The following is a 20,816-nucleotide window of genomic DNA, read 5'->3' as shown; positions in this document are numbered from 1 at the left end:
TACAGGGTTCGTCTCTTTGGAGCAGAAGATTCCCCTTCTCAAAAAGCTTGTTAGCATATCGAAGGAAGAAACAATAGAGTTTTGTTTGTGGAGACAAGAACATCCTGTTGACACGTTTTTCTCTAGATTCCTGCACAGTGTTTGAGGAAGATGCGCTTTTAGTTGTAGAACTCGTAGTACACTTTGCCGCAGGGCGATCACACTTGCGTTTACTGCCAGCAGAAGAGGTCAGACTCGTAGTACCAGATCCAATTTTACGTTTGAGGAGAGAGCTTGAGGTAGGTGCAGCCAAGGAAGAAGACCTCTGATTCGAAGGTTTTGCTGAGCTTCTATCAAGTGATTTGGCAAAAGCAGAACTTAACTTGGGTCCTTCTTTGCCTGTAGATGGGACTATCACAGTCTTTCTAGACTCTGAAGGGATCTGCTTTGTAGATGAACGTGATGAAGGGCCGGTGATGCTACCTGCTCTCAGCATTGGTTTTGGTGCTGTCCCTGCTGTCTTCTTCGCAGCAGATACTGCAGTGGTAGTGGTGAATGCTGCTCCACTAGTGCTTGATCCTGCAGTGCCAGTACTGGCAGTAGATACAGTGCCGTCCTTCTTGCTCGTTGTTAGAGTCTTGGCTACAGTTGGTTGCATTTTTCTTCGTACTTCTTCTTTGAAGAAGAGGCGAAGTGGCTCCCACTGTTCAATCAGCCTGTCTAGGCACTGACCAAGGGACAGCCACCTTGTTGAGACATGCTTCAGAATCTTGTGTGTCGGGGCATCACAGAGTTCTTGCAGTGCTTTCACTCCTTTGACGCGTTTACTACTTTTGTCCAAGTAGTAGTAAATATCGATGAGAAAGTCATCTAATTCAATGGGTAAGGCCTGAGCCACCTTCTTGGCCGTATTGTGCATCATATGGCAAGGGCATCCCATGATGTAGCACTCTGGATTTTGTTTGTGGATATAAGCAGCGACTCCTTTGTGCTTGCCCACCATGACAGAGGCATTATCAGCACAAAAGGAAACACAATTTCCCCACGGAATTTTCCTGTCACTGAACTCATGATCAAGCAGTTTGAAAATGTTTTCTCCAGTGGAATCTTGTTTGCACGCAGGCAAACTTAGCAAACCTTGCTTCACAATCCCAGCACTGTTGTCATAGTACGAAATCAGGACAGGATATAGCTGGGCCTCACCACTGTCATTGCTACCGTCTGTAGCTAGGCTAAATGGAGCTAGTCTAGCAATATCGGCAATAGATGAAGCAGTAACATTTGACAACTCACCAATTATTGCTGAAGTTTTTGTTCTTGCACATCCATACTTTGAAGCAACTTTTGAATCTGGAAACATCTTTTGAAATAGAGGTCCAGCATGATCTGAGACTGATATGGGCAAGTTATGTTCCACAATAAATCCACTAAAGAGAAGTTCCGCTCGGGTAACATCCTCTTCCTCGCTTGTCCCTCGTTTGGTGAAATAATTCAGAAGTGTACCGGTACTCGTGCTCGAAGATCTCTCCTTTGCAATGTCTGTGTGCCGTTTGCTTCCAACGTGATTCCGAATATCATCGCGACCTCCGTGCTCAACTGAAATATCAACGCTGCATACTGTACAATACGCATGATGAATTCCTCTTTCAGACTTTCGAATACACGGGTATTGGAGACTGTATTCGGTCTTGTACTTCTGAGACCATTTCTTGGTCTTCGTAAGCTTCTTTTCTGCCATTTCGTAATCAACATCGAGGGCTTGAAGCATCGGTAACTTCGAAGTCGATGTTCCACAGCTGCAGCGCAACTCGTAGAACTCTAGCGGCTGTTAAACACCGCACGGTGGTCGCGACCGCCGGGCTGGTACGGGGCCCAGCTGCATGCAGTGAGCGTATCGCATGCATATACACTGTGCATACATACCGCATGCACTGTATTGCACACATACCGCATGCACTAAATCTCAGTGCATGATCGCATAAGCGAGATCCAGACCCAATGTTTCGCTGCTCCTCATTCGAATTTGCAATTTTTTACGTACAATTTGGTAGCAGCGAACGTTATGGAGTTACCACATGCTATACGTAGCAGACGATGCTTTTCATTCAATTCTCATACTAGTACATTCTGATTAGTGAACAGTGCAAAAATATCAAAATTTCGGGAGGATAAGGATAGTGATCGTAAGGGCGGGAGTTTGGGTGAATTTTCGGAAGCCTCCCGATGAAATCGGGAGGGTTGGCATCTGTGCACCATGTCCAATAAAAAAATCAATGTGTGCACCATACATTTCACTTCTTAACTTAAAACAACTCACACAGCACTTCTCACCCGATCCACGCACCAGCCATTGGACAGCCACTTGTGCCCGCTTTGTTACCAATTACCCACTGTCCCGATTGTCACTCTAAAACCCAGCAGAACTTACAAACCCATGCCAATTTTCCCACAATTCATATTTTTCCACCAAAGGAGGGCACTTCGCCACAATCTCAGCAGCCGAGCATGGCTGTATATTTATAACCCAAACATGGCGGTTCTAATCGCTCTACCGCAAACGGGACGAGGAAGGTGGCACGAGTCGCTTTTCACTGAGTTGATAACGTTTATTGCTCTAACCAGAAATAACAAGACTCGGCAAGAAGAGGGATCCGGGGCGATTCGACGGGATGGTGTAGGATCGGGCGTGGGGAAAACACAGACAATTCCAATGAATATACAGATCTCAAACCCTCTAAGGCGCCAAGTACACACACACACACACACACACACACACACACACACACACACACACACACACACACACACACACACACACACACACACACACACACACACACACACACACACACACACACACACACACACACACACACACACACACACACACACACACACACACACACAGTAGCTACTTCTGGTGGTCAGGCTGGACCGTGGTGTAGACGCAACTGTCCCTGGATCAGCGTCGGACGAGCTGGCCTTGCTCTCGTCAGGGGGGGGGGCAGGAGAAACCGTGGTGCTGTCGACCTCCTGGTCCTGGCCCAAGTCCGCTCACAGCCGCCAGGGAACCAGTTCTGGCGCCAAATTACGAGCAGGAGAGGGAGGCAGGTCCGCCCGCCGTTCGACCCCGTACTCCGAGTCAGCAGAACCCCAGAGCCAACCAAGGTGAGGCACGAGGCTCAGCAAGGCTCCAAGACACGATGAAGAACACGATCGAATCAGCACAACAAGTACGCTTCCCGCGCAACAGCCTCCACACCAAAAAACACGATCTTTTTGTCCTGATCTTCTTCCTCTTCCTTTTCGACCCCGAACAGAACCTTTTTATCCTCCTGTCCTCGTCACTTCCAATCGAGCCGTTTTACTGGCCCACCGCCGTCGCCTTCCGCCAATCGTGATCACGGGGCGGAGCCATCCGCAGCCCTTTCCTGTGACGTCACGGCCAGCCTCCAGGGACTACGAAAAGGGGTTTACGCAGACACACTTACCCTATTCCGTGTCCCTATCTAATTACGTGACAATTATCATTTCCCCCTTGAAGAAATGAACATTTACTAGACAACTTATCACCACTGGATTGCTACTTATTACATCGAGATCCTGGGTAACTCGAACAGCATGGCATACCTAATTAAACATCCTAATTACCCTTTGAATGCATACCCCCCCCCCCTCAAACGTAACAATATCTATAGGCCATCCTGCCAGCCCTTCAGCTCACCTGCACTTCTCCAAATTAACTCTTTGTCAGGCAATCCGTCTAATCTGTTCAAATATCCTTTGTGTACTTGTATCCTCTGTTCTCTTAGTATAGTCACATGTCTGTACTTGTTAAGGGGCCAGTTTGTTCTTTGCCCAATTGTCTCCTCATTGATTGCCATTTTCCTTCCGCACAATATAAAATTATTATTTCATCCCAACTTCCACATGAATAAGCCATGGCTTTTTCTTTCATGTAATGATTAATTTTGTGTAACTGAATGGAGTAGAGGTTATATATTTAACGATCGAGCGTTTGTGCAATGATTAAAACCATGAAGAGTGAAGGTTACCCGTATTGGGCACAGATGATGGACTGTTTGAGCCTGTGTTTGAGGCAATGCTGTTTGCCCTTGAGGGTGCACCATGCTTCCCTTGTACTTCAACACCAACTGTCCAAATGAAACAAACAAACAAAAAAATTAAGCACTTTGAAGCCAATTTAGAAAAAAAGCAAGAAAAACATCTATACTGAATTACAAAGCATAGATAACACTTCAACCCAAATCCTACCAACATATTTTATGATTGAATCTTACAAACTACAACTCTTTTCAGATCTTTTCAGACTCCAACTCTAAACCATTCAATTTCACCAAATCTGTAAAAGTTTCACATCAACGACTAAACATGGTGTTTTATTGATAAAGACAACAAAGATAAAAGATAAATATAAAATGTAAAATTAACCTCCCAACTGGGGACTTTTATTACCCGAACCCAGAAGCACTAAATTTCATTCAATCTGCTAAAGCTTCACATCAATGAGGAAAACATATTTTGATTGGATGATGTTTTCGTAATAAAATAAACAAACATAGGCATAAAATAAGTTTTAAAAAAATTAGAGGACTTGCTCGATACAAATATCATGTGAAGTAATCATACATACAAACTATAAGAGCACTCGGTGGAGCGCATACCTCCACCATGTAATGCCTGATCCAGCAGAACATACCGGGCCCAATAATTTTTTGAAATATCATGTTGTACTGTATGGCAGGGTATGCCAAAAGGTAGATCATGAGCGACTGGTAGTTCACTGGCTGTCAATGAGTAGCTCACATTAAAACGTGGAAAAAAAGCCGCATTCACATGGTCAAAAAAAAGAATTGACGCATGGTGTTCATAAAGACAGTAACACAATAATAAAGTTAATTTAGCTGCAACACTTACCAAAACAATGAGTCCAAGTTTCCATATGGGCAGTGGGACTATTTGAGCAGAACTGACTGGGCTAAACAACATCAACAACGAGAGAGAGAGAGAGAGAGAGAGAGAGAGAGAGAGAGAGAGAGAGAGAGAGAGAGAGAGAGAGAGAGAGAGAGAGAGAGAGAGAGAGAGAGAGAGAGAGAGAGAGAGAGAGAGAGAGAGAGAGAGAGAGAGAGAGAGAGAGAGAGAGAGAGAGAGAGAGAGAGAGAGAGAGAGAGAGAGAGAGAGAGAGAGAGAGAGAGAGAGAGAGAGAGAGAGAGAGAGAGAGAGAGAGAGAGAGAGAGAGAGAGAGAGATACAGAGAGAGAGAGAGAGAGAGAGAGAGAGAGAGAGAGAGAGAGAGAGAGATGTGTGGTTGCGGAGTGAGTGAACTGGCAGTGTTCATTCCAATGCTGTTTGAAGACTTCGTTATTGAAGAGGAATTCTTGATATTGTTGCCAATGAAATCCACAACCAGTGCAGTTGATATCTACAACAAGGTCAATAATTATTTTGCAGAAAGGAATGTGCCTTTGGAGAAGTTCGTCGCAATAACTAAACTGATGGTGTGCCAGTAATGATTGGGCATCATGTCGGTTGCATCGCATCGTGTAAAGCAGACGATGATTTCCCTCGTTTCTTGAGCTACCACTGTACATTTATTAACAGGGAATTTGTGCCAAAGTAATGGGGTTTGATCATGTTATGTCTCCCGTTGTTAGAAGTATTAATGCCATTCATGCAAGGGCTACTTCTGGTAAAACGACCAAAATCACGAATCACTGCTCACCTTCACTCTTTCATTCCTCTTTTTTCCTGCCTTTGGAATAAACTCCCTCACTCTGTTGAATCCCATTCTTCCCTCCAGGCCTTCAAAACAGCTGTTCACCACCACCTATCTTCCCCATCCAAAACCTCGATCTTTTCTACCCCCGTTAATCCACCCCAAACCCACCTTCTTCAAATTCCCTGCTTTCCTTCCTGAAAGTCCTTGTAATGTCCACCTTGTTTACCCCGTGTTCTCCGTCCCATCCCGAAACGTTCCACCGATCTCCTAATGTCTCTGTTCCCCACTTTTTTGTCCTTCCCTCTCCCGCCCATCTTATCTCATGCCCCCCTTGCTGTGCAATTTGTGTTCGCTCTCATACGAGCCTCGACAATGAATACAAAAAAATAAAAATTTTAAAAAGGGGCAAAACAGCACCGAAGTTTCAAGTCCTTTCTGAATGAATTATCATCTGAGTATGGCGACCTATTGCTGCACTCTGAAATCCGGTGGCTTAACAGAGGAAAAATACTGCGTCTATTTCTTTCACTCTTACCATAAATTAAAGTTTTCATGGAGTCAAAAACGGAGATAGCACCAAATTATCAAACATTGCGTGGCTGCTTGATTTGGCATTTCTAACAAATACGACAGAAAAATTGAACACCCTGAACTGTGGATTGCAAGGGAAACAACACAATTGCTGACATAATTAGTCCAATGAAAGCTTTCAAGTCAAAAGTTAACCTTCAGATACAACAAGTCTAGAAAAGGAAAATGCAACATTTTCCTTCTATGCTCCAAATGCTTGCAGGAAATGAGGTTGCTGTCGGAATCGTGGACATTGACAAGTACAGCGATTTCCTGACCAGGCTTGGCCAAGAGTTCAACGACAGATTTAATGATTTTGAGGAGACTGAGTCCTATGTGATGATGTTCACTTCGAGCCCCTTGATGGAAGTTGATGTGAGTGACATTTCTGAACAAATTAGTGTGCTGTTGACCTTGATTGTGTCCCTTTTGAAATGGAGATTATCAACCTTCAAAATGACACTCAGTTGAAATCAAGGCAATCTGCCACAAATTTCTGGAGTCTCGTGGATACTGAAAAGTACAGTAACATCCGCAAAGTAGCAATGAAAGTAGCTTCCCTATTTGGCATGACCTATCTTTGCGATCTGCCTTTTCTGACATGAACTGAATCAAATCGAAATTTCGAACCCGTCTGACAGACGAGCATCTGAAGGACTCCATCACAGTTGACCTGTCAGGATACACAACAGATTTCGCAGTGTGTCCTGGTGGACAACATGCAGTCAAGTTTCATACTCAAGTAAATAATAATAATAATAATTGGAGCCATACTCTGTACAGAGAGTGTCGGTGCTGCCGAAGCAGTTTCATGGGCTATTGGGCACAATCCTGGACGGGTCGCCACTCTGACGCAGGATACTCGAATGGCTCAATTATCCCAGCAAGCTGGTACTCAATTTGCCGACCTCAGAAGGATAACAGGCTGAGTCAACCCCCTGGTGTATTAATTCAGCGGCCAACGGGGCTTGAACTCAAGACCCTAGGATCCCAAGCCGCCACCCTAACCGCTAAGCCAACACCAGGCTTACTCAAGTAAAGGTAAAGATCAATTTTCCTTCACTTTAAATATGTATTTGTGTAAATGAACTGTAATAACTAAATTTGTACCCTTATAAAGTTATGTTTTAGGAGCTCTTGAAATATTTAATCAATGAAAAGTAGCTCGTATTGAAAAGAAGGTTGGTGACCCCTGGTGTATATAGTTTTTGGCCCCATCTCTCAATGGTAAAGAATCACTTGAAATAAAAGAAATAATAATTCTCGTATCTGGACCCGGATTTGGATGTTCACCAATATCTCATCAGTTCGTCCTAGTCATACACCTGACCTGTCCACCAAGTTTCGTCCGAACCCGGCCCCAACTTTTTGAGGTATCCTGCGTGCAAACAGACAAACAAGCAAACAAAAAGGGGTGAAAACAACCTCCATCCACCTACGGTGACAGAGGTAAAAAAAATAAAAAATAAACCAATGTCACCCACAGGGTGACCTGTATCTTGCCAAAAGGTCACCACGTGTGACTTCTTTAAGGTCACACTGAGGTGAACAGAGCTGCTATCCACCAGGAGCGACTCCTTGAGGAATATCTGCCTACGAGAGATTCCGATGAGAATCGTTCTACAGAGCAACCATGAAAAATATGCGATTGCCTCATAACGTCACCACATGATGTCATAACGTCTCAAGCTTGACATATCTAGAAAGCACTCATCGAGGTGTTCAATTTAAGGTACTACACGATATGGTTCCTAAAACTTGAAAATTTGACCTTGGGGGTCAAATATGTTTGACCTTAGGTGCTAACCATGAAGGTCAAGACCAATCGCCACCAAAAATTAATCAGCTGAGCGCCAGACCACGAACTATATTCCCATGAAGTTTGAAGACAATCCGATCAAAATTACTCAAAAAATAAGGGTTTCATCGACTCCCCTGATTTGCGAGTGACCTTGACCTTTGACCTTGACCTTCAAAATTTTATGCGCTGAAAGGGACCTCTATAGGCCTCTGATATGCGAAGTTACAAAAATTTCCAATGATAACTGTGTGCTCTGCAGAGTGATTTATACGTGATTACAGACAAAAAAAAAAAACATATGAAGGTCAAGGCCAATCGCCACCAAAAATTAATCAGCTGAGCGCCAGACCATGAACTATATTCCCATGAAGTTTGGAGACGATCCGATCAAAATTACTCAAAAAATAAGGGTTTCGTCGACTCCCCTGATTTGCAACAAAGTGACCTTGACCTTTGACCTTGACATTCAAAATTTTATGCGCTGAAAGCGACCTCTATAGGCCTCTGATATGCGAAGTTACAAAAATTCCAATGATAACTGTGCTCTGCAGAATTTTTTTCTACGTGATTACAGACAAAAAAAAAAAAAAAAAAAAACAAGCTGACGAACATATCTTGCAAAAACTTCGTTTTGGCAAGATAATGAACCAAAACAGCAAAGTGGAATCTTACAACATCATATATAGATTTATTATCGGTACATATAGGTAAACAAGCTAATAAAACATTAAATACATTGTCAAACCAATAGATGAATAATATCAAAATGTAGGCCCGGGGTCCAAAAAGACCCCTGTTGGTCAGATTATGGTTAAACAAGTAAATGTTAAGACAAAGTTATTAATGTCATCAACAACACTCAAAAAAATCATGGCTTGGTCAAAGACTACGAAACTGAGGAAGTGTATCCATATCCATTAGTGTATCGGCTTTCTATAACTGCCATGTGGGCAGTTTGGAGGGAACAAAGGCTTCCAGACAAATGACCAAAACGAGAGGAGGGGGAAGAGGGTGTGGTGAAGAAGAAGAAGAAGAAGAAGAAGATGAATGGTACTGACAGGTATCGATTCCACTGTCACTGAAACTCGGGTCAGAGTTGTTGTTGCTTGGTCTGTGTAGCGCTGCCTGTCCAAAAAGAAAATCACACTCAAGTTACAAACGTCGATAACACATGAACAAGCATAAAATACACGCGCCATTCTTTAAAAATATATATTTAAAAAAAACCATACCCGCCACTGATCGTCCACCGACCCCAAATACCCCTCCGCCATGTTTGTTGAACCTGGCGTACCACAACATGCAATCCGATGGCTGCTTCCTTCAGGTGTATTTATCATTGTTTGACAGCATCTTTTTTTTCTTTTCTTCAGACATACATTGAGACTTTACTTCTAAACTTTATAAACTATGACGATAACCGAATGACGACTTTAATAATAGGTATTAATATGTGAATTAAATGTTAAAAAATATATATATATATTGCATCTTTGCAGTTCAACGTCCGGAATCCTCACCGATACACCGCCCCAAATGCTATTCAGCCAATTAACAGCAAGAAAATATAAAAATTGAATATTAAGGATTCATTTAAATTAAATGAGGAAAGAGTACTAGCAGGAGACAATACGGTAAGATGAAAGCGCGTTTATAAATATCTTAATTGCCGGTCCTCGTGAGGCACACTGCGATGCGTCATTTTTCAACGCAAGGGGTGGAGCTCGCATTTGCCATGAATTTACATGACAACCGTAAGTCTAAACATTTAGGATTTTTTTTTAACGATTGGTTACATATGCCGGAAGTAGAATACATGCCAATCTCTTCGACTCGGCACTCGTATGTCACGTGCACAGGCAAACGTGACGCGAGGGTTGGTCGCTTCCGTCTGTCACGTGCACTTCCGGTACAAATTGGATTTTTTTTTTAAAATGACAACCTCGTCAATTTGTTTATTTTAACGTGTTTTTTTTCCTTCTTCTTGAGGTTTACAAACATTTGTTAATGTAAACCGCTTTTATAATTCCATCTCTGGTTACTTTAAATAAATTTATATTCATTGCTGTGTTCCGTTAGCAGGCGGCTTGCTATCGCTTGCCAAGCCAGTCGTTCCGTATCAACTGCTTTGCAAGTCGCTTGGCAAGCGGTAAGCAAGGCGTTTGCTATCAGAAAACCCCCAGTTCTACGTCTCTTCTTAAACGTACTTTCAGAAATGGTTCCAGTATGTACTTTGTATGCAGCAAGTGAGTGTTTGCATCGTTTCTGGGAGTGAGCCTGCTGTCGGCTCAGTGATTAGGGTGGCTGGCTTGGGATGTTAGGGCCCTCAATTCAAGCCCTGAAGCGTGGGATCTTTAACATCCACCAACTGATGCTGCTGGACTTTCGGACGTCCGGTTTAACGTACACCGAGGGACGGCACACACACATTGATGAATCACCCTGCCTGTGAAACACCAGGATGACAGTTTATAGCTGAGTCTGGATTCAAACCCTGGCGAGATGGCTTAGAGGCGAGTGTGCCTACCTCCAGGCTGTACTGGAGTCCTTATTGAGTTATAGACTACTAGTACGTGCCCGTACGTGCGTGGCCGTACGTGCAAAGAAAAAAAAACAACAGTTGTGACGTCATAGCACTGTGTCCTGTCATTGGTTTGGTAAATAAATGGCCATAACTTTGGAACCACTTGTCCGATTAATATCAAACCTTTAAAAGGAACATCCACAGGGCCCCAGCAATATACCTGGCAAGTTTCAATTAGATCGGACCAGTGGTTGTCGAGAAACAGCGGTCACAGACAGACAGACAAGCCGGTAAGCGGACATGGGTAGGCGATGAAGTCGAATTTAGTCGTTTTTCAGCCGTTACTAGCCAACAAAAGTGTCCATAGCAACGGTTCTTTCTCACACATAACGAGGACATACCATGAACCTACCATACCAGTTTCATGTATATCTGACTCATAGTCTCCAAGATATAACGAACTTCGTTTTTTTATTATTTTTGACCAGGGTTCATTCAAAGTCTATCTTCTCCGACAGTTTTTATAGGATCCGGCTGGAAATTTTTGACAATATGGCTGAATGTACTGCCCACAGTCGCTCGTGGCCCGATTTTTACAGCGCGTGCGCTGTATACAATTGCACCAAGTTTGAAATGTCCCCGCCAGCATCTACCACGTCTCCCACGTCTCCGGTGTCCCCCTGTCCCCCCCCCGCCCCACGTGCCTCAAGAGAGCCAATGACGGCCGTCCGGTAGATGCAGTGCGTAACCTAGACGGAAATGGCGACAATCGACGGAAATACCTGAGTATTTCAATGGAAATTTGTGAAACTAATGTGTTATATATGTGAAAACCATTTAATTTATTGCTTGATGGAAAAAAAACGAAGAAACGCGCCCCTCTCATGTATGAACGAACGAAAGACGTCATTTCCGCCCACCATGGCATTTCGCGCTGAAAGACGTCATTTCCTCCCACCATCGCATAGCTGAAAGCTAAGTTCTTCTTATTTTACATCATTCTTTTGCGGCTCCCTGCCACGCTGTATCGAACGATTTCATTCCTTCTGTTATATATATAAAGGTGCTTATCACAATAATAACAAGATTTTTACATTTCAAATATTAAGTACGCTTTTTAATTGTTTTTCAACTGAAAAAGCATAAATTGCATATTTTAACATTAGTGTACTCATTTGCTTCACCACACGCGCTGTATTGAAGGATTTCACTTGTTGATTTTCGAAAGAATAAATTTTTTATGATTTTTCAAAAATTTCAAAGTCCCGTTGCTAGGCAACGGTGGTGTCCAGAGCAATGGTTCTCATTTGCACACAACTAGGTCATGGTATGAACCAACCAAGTTTCATCGAAATCGCCATTGTATTCACTGAAATCGCCATTGTATTCACTGAAATCGCCATTTTAAGTCCTGATAATAAGGGTAGAACAAATCTCAAAAAAAAACATTTTTTTAATTTTTTTTTTCGACTAGATCGACTACCCAACACAGACAAACATATCGACGGAAATACTGATAATAAGGGTAGATTAGATCGACTACCCAACATATCGAAGGAAATACTGATAATAAGGCTAGACTAGATCGACTACCCAACAGACAGACAAACATATCGACGGAAATACTGATAATAAGGGTAGATTAGATCGACTACCCAACATATCGATGGAAATACTGATAATAAGGGGAGATTAGATCGACTACCCAACATATCGACGGAAATACTGATAATAAGGGTAGAAAAAAATCTCAAAAAAGATTTTTTTCGATTAGATAGACTACCCAACAGACATATCGACGGAAATACTGAAAATAAGGGCAGAAAAAAATCTCAATTTTTTTTTTTCGACAAGATCGACTACCCAACAGAGAGACAAACATATTCATGGAAATACTGATAATAAGAGTAGACTAGATCGACTACCCAACATATCGACGGAAATACTGATAATAAGGCTAGACTAGATCGACTACCTAACAGACAGACAGACACACAGAGATTGCTGGAATTATAGATAGATGAGGAGCTTGCTATTTGAAGCCATTTTGTTTCCATCGAGAGTGACGCACCGAAACTGTGCCTATTGTGCCTGAAGCGTGTAATGTGTCTATTTCATAATCAACCTGTTTTACTCTGTGTCCAAAAGGAAAAGCATCTCAGAAACCATGACAAGATGAGGTGAAATGCACGAGTAGAGGTTCACACTGATGATGAGTACCTAATTTGATGTGTACAGAGTGAGTGAGGAGAAGAAATACACAGGTCGGGATGGAATCGAGACATTTGAAAGAAGTGTAATTGAAGGAAATAAAAGTGAAAGAGCGAATCGGAAGCACACCATCCACACCAGATGCACGCACACACCATCAAGAGAGGAGATAACAATTATGAACGAAAAACAGACAAATAACTTGAGAAGATTGATTGATTGTGTGCTCTGCCTGAAGGTAGGTCCTTGGCTGCTTGACAAGGGTGACGCTGGATGGTTTGCCATTGCCTTACCAGCATTTTGTCAGAGCAGGAATTTGAAATTTGTTCATGGTGCCAGCAATAGCTTGACTACTCTTCACTAAGAAAACTGTGGGATCATTAACATCACCCAACTGATGATGGCAGATGGGGCACCCGGCTTAGCGTCCATCCAAGGGACAACACACACATTGTTGAATCATCCTGCCTGTGAAACATAGCTGGGTCGGGATTCGAACCCAGGCTAGACAGCTTCGATACAAATGTGTGTACCTCTCAGCCATCCTGCCATCCCCTTGAGAATACGTATATGGATCGGGAAAGTTTATCTTAGCAATTGAACAGAGCAGGAAAGAAAAATAATTTAGAAACAAAGAAGGAATAAAAGAGGGCTGCATGAGGCAGAAGTGAAGGGGTTATGTTTTTTTCAACTGTTCATTTATTTTAACATAAATACTGTCACTGAAACATGCATGTGCATGTAATCCTTCACATGTGCTGAAACATGCATGTGCATACAATCCTTCACTTGTGCTGAAACATGCATGTGTATGTAATCTTCACACGTGCTGAAACATGCATGTGAGTAGGGTAAGAATACTGATTCTGGCTCCATTCTGGCTCATGTAAATGAATGGGGGATTTTCAGCGATTCATATTTTTTTTCCCTAAAAATAAACCCCCCTTTTTATCCCAAGGTATATTTATTTGTCTCCCCTTTTAACTTGGAGGTTGAACCTCATTGAATTGAACACCTGGGGGTTGAACAGCTCACTCATTGAACCTATAAAGATTTGTTCATTCTCAAATTCCTTCAATAGTTTAATTTTCTTTGCACAATAATCCCCATCTAAAATATTGACAAACAAAACATTTGAATCTTTATATTTTTTAAGATACCCCATTTGTGCCATTACGAAATGATAAACTTCTCTTAATGCTCTTGTTTGACCACCTCCTGAGCCACAGGTTATTTTTTTGTTAAGCCCCGCCCACTTTTCTTTAAGCCCCGCCCACTTTTGTTAAGCCCCGCCCACTTTTGCTAAGCTCCGCCCACTTTTCATAAGGTATTTTTTCTAAGCCACGCCCACTTTTCCTAAGCCCCGCCCACTTTTCCTAAGCCCCACCCACTTTTGCTAAGCTCCGCCCACTTTTCATAAGGTATTTTTTCTAAGCCACGCCCACTTTTCCTAAGCTCCGCCTACTTTTGCTAAGCCCCGCCCACTCTTACATCATTTCCAGTTCATCTCTGACTCACAAAGAAATCACTAGAAAATTACAGGATGTTATGGTTTTGAAAAATTTCCCAATGAAGGCTTGCCTAGGCTTGCCCAGGGAATTTCCAAAGGAAACCACACCCACCAGTCTTTCTCTATAAAAGCTTCAAACCCAGGCTCCATTTTAAACATTTGTTTTTGCTGGCAATGGTGTTCTGTGTGCTTGTCTCGAACTGTCTGTCTTCTATGGAACTAAACCTTCAAGTTGATGAACTGGATTCAAACCTCTTATCTATTGAGGTAAGATTTTTTATTTTCCTATTTTCAAACTTTGATTGAAGCATACTCATTTAATAATTAAATAACTTAATTAATACATTATTATTTTCTCTCACAGGAAATTGTGTCTGAAATACGAAATGAAAATACTGCTTTTGCTACAACTTGGAGGGAAATTGTTGGCTTGGTTGAAGACCTTGAGTGGGATGACTTTGGTGTTCCTTGGAACTCTCTGTCTTCTATGGAACTAAACCTTCAAGTTGATGAACTGGATTCAAACCTCTTATCTATTGAGGTAAGATTTTTTATTTTCCTATTTTCAAACTTTGATTGAAGCATACTCATTTAATAATTAAATAACTTAATTAATACATTATTATTTTCTCTCACAGGAAATTGTGTCTGAAATACGAAATGAAAATACTGCTTTTGCTACAACTTGGGGCGAAATTGTTGGCTTGGTTGAAGACCTTATGAGCGACCAACACCCACAGAACGAGTTCGTCCTTGATGACCCAACCAAAGAGTTATACCTTGGAGACCAGCAAAATCCTGAAAAAGAGTTTTACAGCAATAGTACTCATTGTGAGTTATCAAGACAATACCCACTGAACAAGTTATACCTTGATGAGCCAGAATACAAGTTTTACCTTGGAGACTCACAAATTTTGAAAAAATCAGTAAATGAGTTCTGCCTTGATGGTTTAAATAACTACCTTGGAGACTCAGGAAAAGGGTTCTGCCAAGATGGTTCTAAATATGGGGCCTACCTTGGAGACTCACAAATTTTGAAAAAATCAGTAAATGAGTTCTGCCTTGATGGTTTAAATAACTACCTTGGAGACTCAGGAAAAGGGTTCTGCCAAGATGGTTCTAAATATGGGTCCTACCTTGGAGACTCACAAATTTTGAAAAAATCAGTAAATGAGTTATCCTTAAGAGACTTTGTAAGTTGGTTTTACTTTGAATACTTGAAATGTGGGTTCTGGATTGATAACTCACAATGTGATACATATCTTGGAAACTCAACGGGAATGTGGTTATACCTTGAAGACTTGGAAAGTTGGGTTTATGTTGGACACTTGAAACTTTTTTGGGGGCTTTTATTTATTTATTTATTTATTTATTATTATTATTATTTTATTTATTTATATTTTGGAGACTTTTGGAGTTGCTATCACTCTTTGGGATCTAAACCTATCGATGTAGTTCTTTGTCGGATGGTGCTTGATGGGAGCAAGATCAAGAAAGTTCTGGGAAGAAAGTGCAGGCTTACTCCCCCTTTTTACGTCATCAAACCTGAAAGCCTTAAAAGAGAGAATTGGAAGAAGAGAAAAAAAACGTAAAATATATATATATATAGGTGGAAATCTCATTTTGAAAAAGACTGTGTTGGGTGAGGATTGAGTTGGGGTTGAGATTTTGAATGTGAGGGTTGGGGTTGAGATTTTGAATGTGAGGGTTGGGACACACACACACATACACATCAACAAACAAAAGTTAAGCCTTGACTATTCAGTTGAGGATTCTGTGTTTGGGGTTCACAGATCTAAGAACGTCCCCCTTGACACACATTATATACTGTTATACACCTCGGACTTGGCCCTCGAGTGTCCACAACGGTGTATAGTAGGAGGGAGTGAAGCGCCAACCTATTGCTCCCATTGCACACACACACACACACACAAACAAAAGTTAAGCCTTGACTATTCAGTTGAGGATTCTGTGTTTGGGGTTCACAGATCTAAGAACGTCCCCCTTGACACACATTATATACTGTAATACACCTCGGACTTGTCCCTCTAGTGTCCACAAAGGTGTATTATCTGCTTAGTTTTGTCTTTTGTAATTCCTGTGAATAAAATGAACCTAAAATCTCTTCCCCTTCCAAATCATATATTTTATAAGTCCAAGGAACTGTATCTATTACATCAACAATTTTAAAAAGTTCTTTCGTCCATCGTTCAGTAAAACCCTTTTCAAAATGAGATTTCCACCTATATATTCTTATGATATCACCAACTTTGAACTTAGGTTTTCTGACATTAATCTCTTTTTCATATTTTAATTTTGTAAATGTTTCTGATGGCTTCATATTCGTTGACGTGTGAATCGTGTCATTATACTTATCCACAATATCCTGAATAAAAGATAACCATTGTTGTGAACCGAGTTGTGTGAATTTTTTATATAGTCTCTCTTTTAAGGTACGATTAAAACGTTCAACAACAACTGCCTTCCCTTCATTAAAGGTACTGTATAATGTAATACTGTTATTTTTTAGAAAATTCATAAATGTCTTGTTATAAAACTCTCTACCCTCATCAGTCCACAATTTCTTAGGTTTTCTCTTACTTTTATTAAATATCTGTTGAAAAGCTAACATAAGAGTATTACCTGTTTTGTTTTTTAAAGGGACAACCCACGCATATCTACTCCTCAAATCAATAACGGTTAAAGCATACTTGTACCCCTTATCATTATTGAGTTCAATCAAATCAGCAGACCAGATATCAACTTCCTTGGAATAAACTTTCCTTCTCTGAAACTTTGTGAATATTGGTTTATGTAATTCATCAGCTAATTGCTCTTCAGTCTTAATGGCATCATTAGAGCCTATAAGTTTTTTGAATTTCCAAGTCCAAGTTTCAATTTAGCACTAATCATCTTCTTCACGATGAACCTATCAACTTTTTCTCTCAAGGTTGGATTTTGTATCAGAGACAAATTATATAACATTTCTCTATCGGCTTCATGCTTTTCTTCCAACGTTGTGGTATTCCCATAATCAATATCGTGTCTCATGCACACTTCATCAACTCTATTGATTGGTTTACTCCAGGATTTAGGATTGTCTGCCTCATCTAATCTTTTATCCAAGTTTGTGCCTGGACCACAGAAAGAATACCCTGGAAGATGTAATTGCCGTGGTATTCCAGTAGTTGTAAATTTGCTTTGTGATAAAAACTTTGGTATGTCTCCTCCGAGTTTGTGTTTGGAGATAAATTGATTTTTTTTGAACCACACACCGAACATATACCTTTTTGTATAACCCTGTTATTTTTACTTTTAATATATTAAATATTTTTAGTATTAGTTTTCTTTTTACATTTGAGACAATAACTCATTTATTTATGAGAAAAATTTCTGCAGAGTGCAAAAACCTTTTTAGTTTCCAACATGCACATTTGAATCTTAATTTTTAAAACATAAAGAATCCTTAGAAATGCCTTCACTCTCTCCTCCATTTATTTAAGAAAAAACTTGAATTAAAATGAATAGCTTGACGATGCTAATAGTTTTGTTGAAAGTATTGCAAATAGACTTGTTAATTCTTTGTATTCCTCCCTGGTGAGATAAGTTATTTTCTTTAATACCTCTATTCTTTTTTGAATCTCACTGGTTTCCATATTTTGATATTTATTCATTCTCTCTCTTTCCTCCCTCTCTCTCTTCTCTCTTTCCTCCCTCTCTCTATTCTCTCTTTCCTCCTTCTCTCTCTCCTCCTTCTCCTTTTCCTCCTCTTCCCTCTCTTCTTCAACTCCTTCCTCATCCCTTACTATCCTTGAATCGTTTACACCCCATAGAATATTATACATATATTCATCAGGATTTCTTGTTATTCCTGTATCCAAAATAATTTTTTTTACAACAGGAAACCAATAAAATTTCTTTTGAATTTCTAAAAGAGCCTTACCTTTTCTTAACCTTATAATTTTTTCATTATTTAACATTCTAATTAAATCTAAAGTTGTCGGTTTATCAACATCAGCATAATGCCAATCTTTTATTGAAAATACCTCATTCTTATGTTGTAGAACATATTTATTAAAATACCGAATACCCTTTTCTTGAAGGTATGCTTGAACACAGAAATGATAATTTTCTTGAAGCCTTCTTGCTGTCATTTATGTATTAGAAATATATGTTAGAATAATATTATGGCACGAAACACCTCCCCATCTTCCCATAGTTAAATCATTTTGTATTTCCTTACTTATTATATATAATCCTGTTTTTTCTGTTTTCATGAGATAAACAAGGGCAAAACCATTATTATATTTACCCTTATTAAATTCTTTTATTTGTTGTTTACTAATCGTGGCTCCACAAAACTCATTCTCGATACCAAGTGGATAATATTCTTCCTTACGAGACTGATTTAATTGTTCCAGGTCTTCGAGGTTAATTTTAAATGACCAATTATACCCTAAATCATTCATATCATACCCCCATTGTTCTATTCTCATACAAACGATACGCCCTTCTTTATAAAAATTTATTTTAATTCGAACTGTGAATTCTGTATGACCTGGAGATAATATCAACACTTCTGTATCTTTAGAATACACAGCCGTTTTATTTAAGTATATATATTGTGATAAATCGCTTAATCTCACCAAGTCATTCGCGTCAGTCGGGCTTGGATAATTTTTTAATTTATAAGCATTTTTCATGTTAATATTTTTGTTTATATTATATTTATGTCGTTCAGCCTGTGCCTTTGTGTAATAATTTGATAAATCAATATCCAGTTCTTGAGATACACCAAAGATAGAACCATCTTTACCAACATAAGTCATTTATATTAGATTAAAAATAATATCATAAAATTTTTTATTTTTGTTGAGTTGAAATAACACATATAGACATAATTGACCACAACACTTGGAATTTAATTCTTGGACTTGAAATGTTTGATAAACACCATTCTGTAAGAATTTTATGACTTCAACAGGTGGTGGAAGACCAAAACTATCAAAATAATATTTGTCTTGACTATTAAAAATACAAACCCAATGAGAACCGTTCCCATCATTATCTTCTAAGTTCATAATAATATTCTTTGTATGTTTCGACACATTTGTTAATTCATCTCTCATACAAATAACCACATTATGAATTTTTAATTTCTTACAATATTTGGCAAGTTGTAAATTTGATGTTGTATTCTTTCCAAATTCTTTCAACCACTCATCAATGCTCATTTATTTATTAGAAAGATATAATCCATTACCTCTTTTCGTTAATTTTACACCTGCTTGTGCTATAGAAGAAAGCATATCTCCAACTAACAATCTCGCTTTATCAGGCAGACCTTCAAGTTTTTCAGCAAAATCTACAATTACATCACTTCCACTAATTTGTTTCTCCAACTCTTTGTTATGTCTTTCCAATTCTTTTTGAGCCTGGAGTTGAGCCTTCCTTTCGTTGGCAGTTTTGACCGCTGTTGAAATACCACCCGTCAATGCTCCAACCGCACTTAAACCAGCAAATAAAGGAATTAGAAATGGGAGAAATCCTCCACTCGTCTCTCTTATTGAATATTTTTTCAACATTGGTTTTGTCATTTTAATTTTAAGTGAGCCAGTGTCATTCAAGATTTTAACCTGTTCTCTTGTGAGCAAAACATCAATTCTTACTGCTCCTTTTCTCTGAATTGTATTAACGTTAATCGTACAAGGCTTTTGATTTTGAACACAAGATGATAGTTTATGAAGATTGATTTGATTAACATATACCCCAGTTGGTACTTTGCCACTCATTTATTTAACAAAAAATTATGTGAGACTAATCATCACACCATTATCTGTATTAATCTGCAATTCTGTTTCTTCCAAAAGCAAACAATATGTATCAACTTCTTCACTCTCTCCTCTTTCAATGTATAGGGAAGTATCCACTCGATTAGACTTTATAGTTTCTTTTTGAGCGCTCAGGTCAAACGTATAGATTGTATACAAACTTTTAAATGCTGTCATATCCAAAATAGGTTCTTTATTTCCATTACTTTCACACACCTTTTGGTAAGACTTGTATGCTTCAGCAAAATCATTTTTTCCCAATTAATTTCCAATCTATCTCGTGGATAAAATGTTCCATCTAGAGAAACGCGAAGTTGTTTCACCTTAGCATTATCACTCAATGCATTATTCTTATCAGTCGCAGTATCACCATCTGGCTTTTTAAAAATCATCCACAGATATCGTGGCTTTCCTTCCAGAACACCCAAATTCCACGTGTAAGTAGTTTGATTGAGTTTAACGTGTTGACATCTTCTTTTGAGGTATGATACACTGAGTGGCTTCTTTGAGTTAAGTCTTCGATTCAACATCTCTTCTGTTTTAAGATTAGGAGTATATTCACTGATATACCAACTCATCTCCTCAATTACAAATTTATTCTGATCACCAAAAGCATTACCAACACCAAAAAGCAATCTATTTTCATTATCA

At 39.7% G+C, this 20,816-nt stretch overlaps 2 protein-coding genes across 3 annotated transcripts in view; one reads left to right on the top strand and one right to left on the bottom strand.

Moving 5' to 3' along the window:
* The window catches only part of MLX (MAX dimerization protein MLX), a 28,078-nt gene extending 18,600 nt beyond the window's left edge, over positions 1–9,478 (bottom strand). Inside the window, exons 1-3 of one of the 2 annotated variants that reach the window (XM_085891609.1) lie at positions 9,322–9,478; positions 9,148–9,214; positions 4,035–4,133 (exon numbers count right to left, since the gene is read on the bottom strand). In XM_085891609.1, the coding sequence (XP_085747735.1) occupies positions 4,035–4,133; positions 9,148–9,214; positions 9,322–9,429 (274 nt within the window). In that variant the 5' untranslated portion in view covers positions 9,430–9,478. Of the gene's footprint in view, positions 1–4,034; positions 4,134–4,917; positions 5,066–9,147; positions 9,215–9,321 lie in introns of those variants that run through there. The other variant, XM_085891610.1, reaches the window with a different exon arrangement.
* A 4,176-nt stretch (positions 9,479–13,654) lies between these two features.
* On the top strand, positions 13,655–16,738 carry LOC147021556 (uncharacterized). The gene is made up of 3 exons (XM_085891608.1): positions 13,655–14,601; positions 14,699–14,875; positions 14,973–16,738. Exons 1-3 carry the CDS (start codon positions 14,509–14,511, stop codon positions 15,924–15,926), a joined length of 1,224 nt encoding a protein of 407 aa, XP_085747734.1. The 5' UTR covers positions 13,655–14,508; the 3' UTR covers positions 15,927–16,738.
* The last annotated feature ends 4,078 nt before the right edge of the window (positions 16,739–20,816 follow it).

Source organism: Eptatretus burgeri, chromosome 8 (assembly GCF_056783735.1).
Source record: "Eptatretus burgeri isolate ZD-2024b chromosome 8, Ebu_testis_v1, whole genome shotgun sequence".
NCBI classification, from domain to species: Eukaryota; Metazoa; Chordata; class Myxini; order Myxiniformes; family Myxinidae; genus Eptatretus; species Eptatretus burgeri.
This window is presented reverse-complemented; position numbering and strand designations above follow the sequence as displayed.

What these genes read in the sequence shown, in the direction of transcription:
- LOC147021556 (XM_085891608.1), top strand. Translation starts at nt 14,509, where the DNA reads ATGGTGTTCTGTGTGCTTGTCTCGAACTGTCTGTCTTCTATGGAACTA. An exon ending in CAAACCTCTTATCTATTGAG is followed by an intron (nt 14,602 to 14,698) that starts GTAAGATTTTTT and finishes TTTCTCTCACAG; the next exon opens with GAAATTGTGTCTGAAATACG. An exon ending in CAAACCTCTTATCTATTGAG is followed by an intron (nt 14,876 to 14,972) that starts GTAAGATTTTTT and finishes TTTCTCTCACAG; the next exon opens with GAAATTGTGTCTGAAATACG.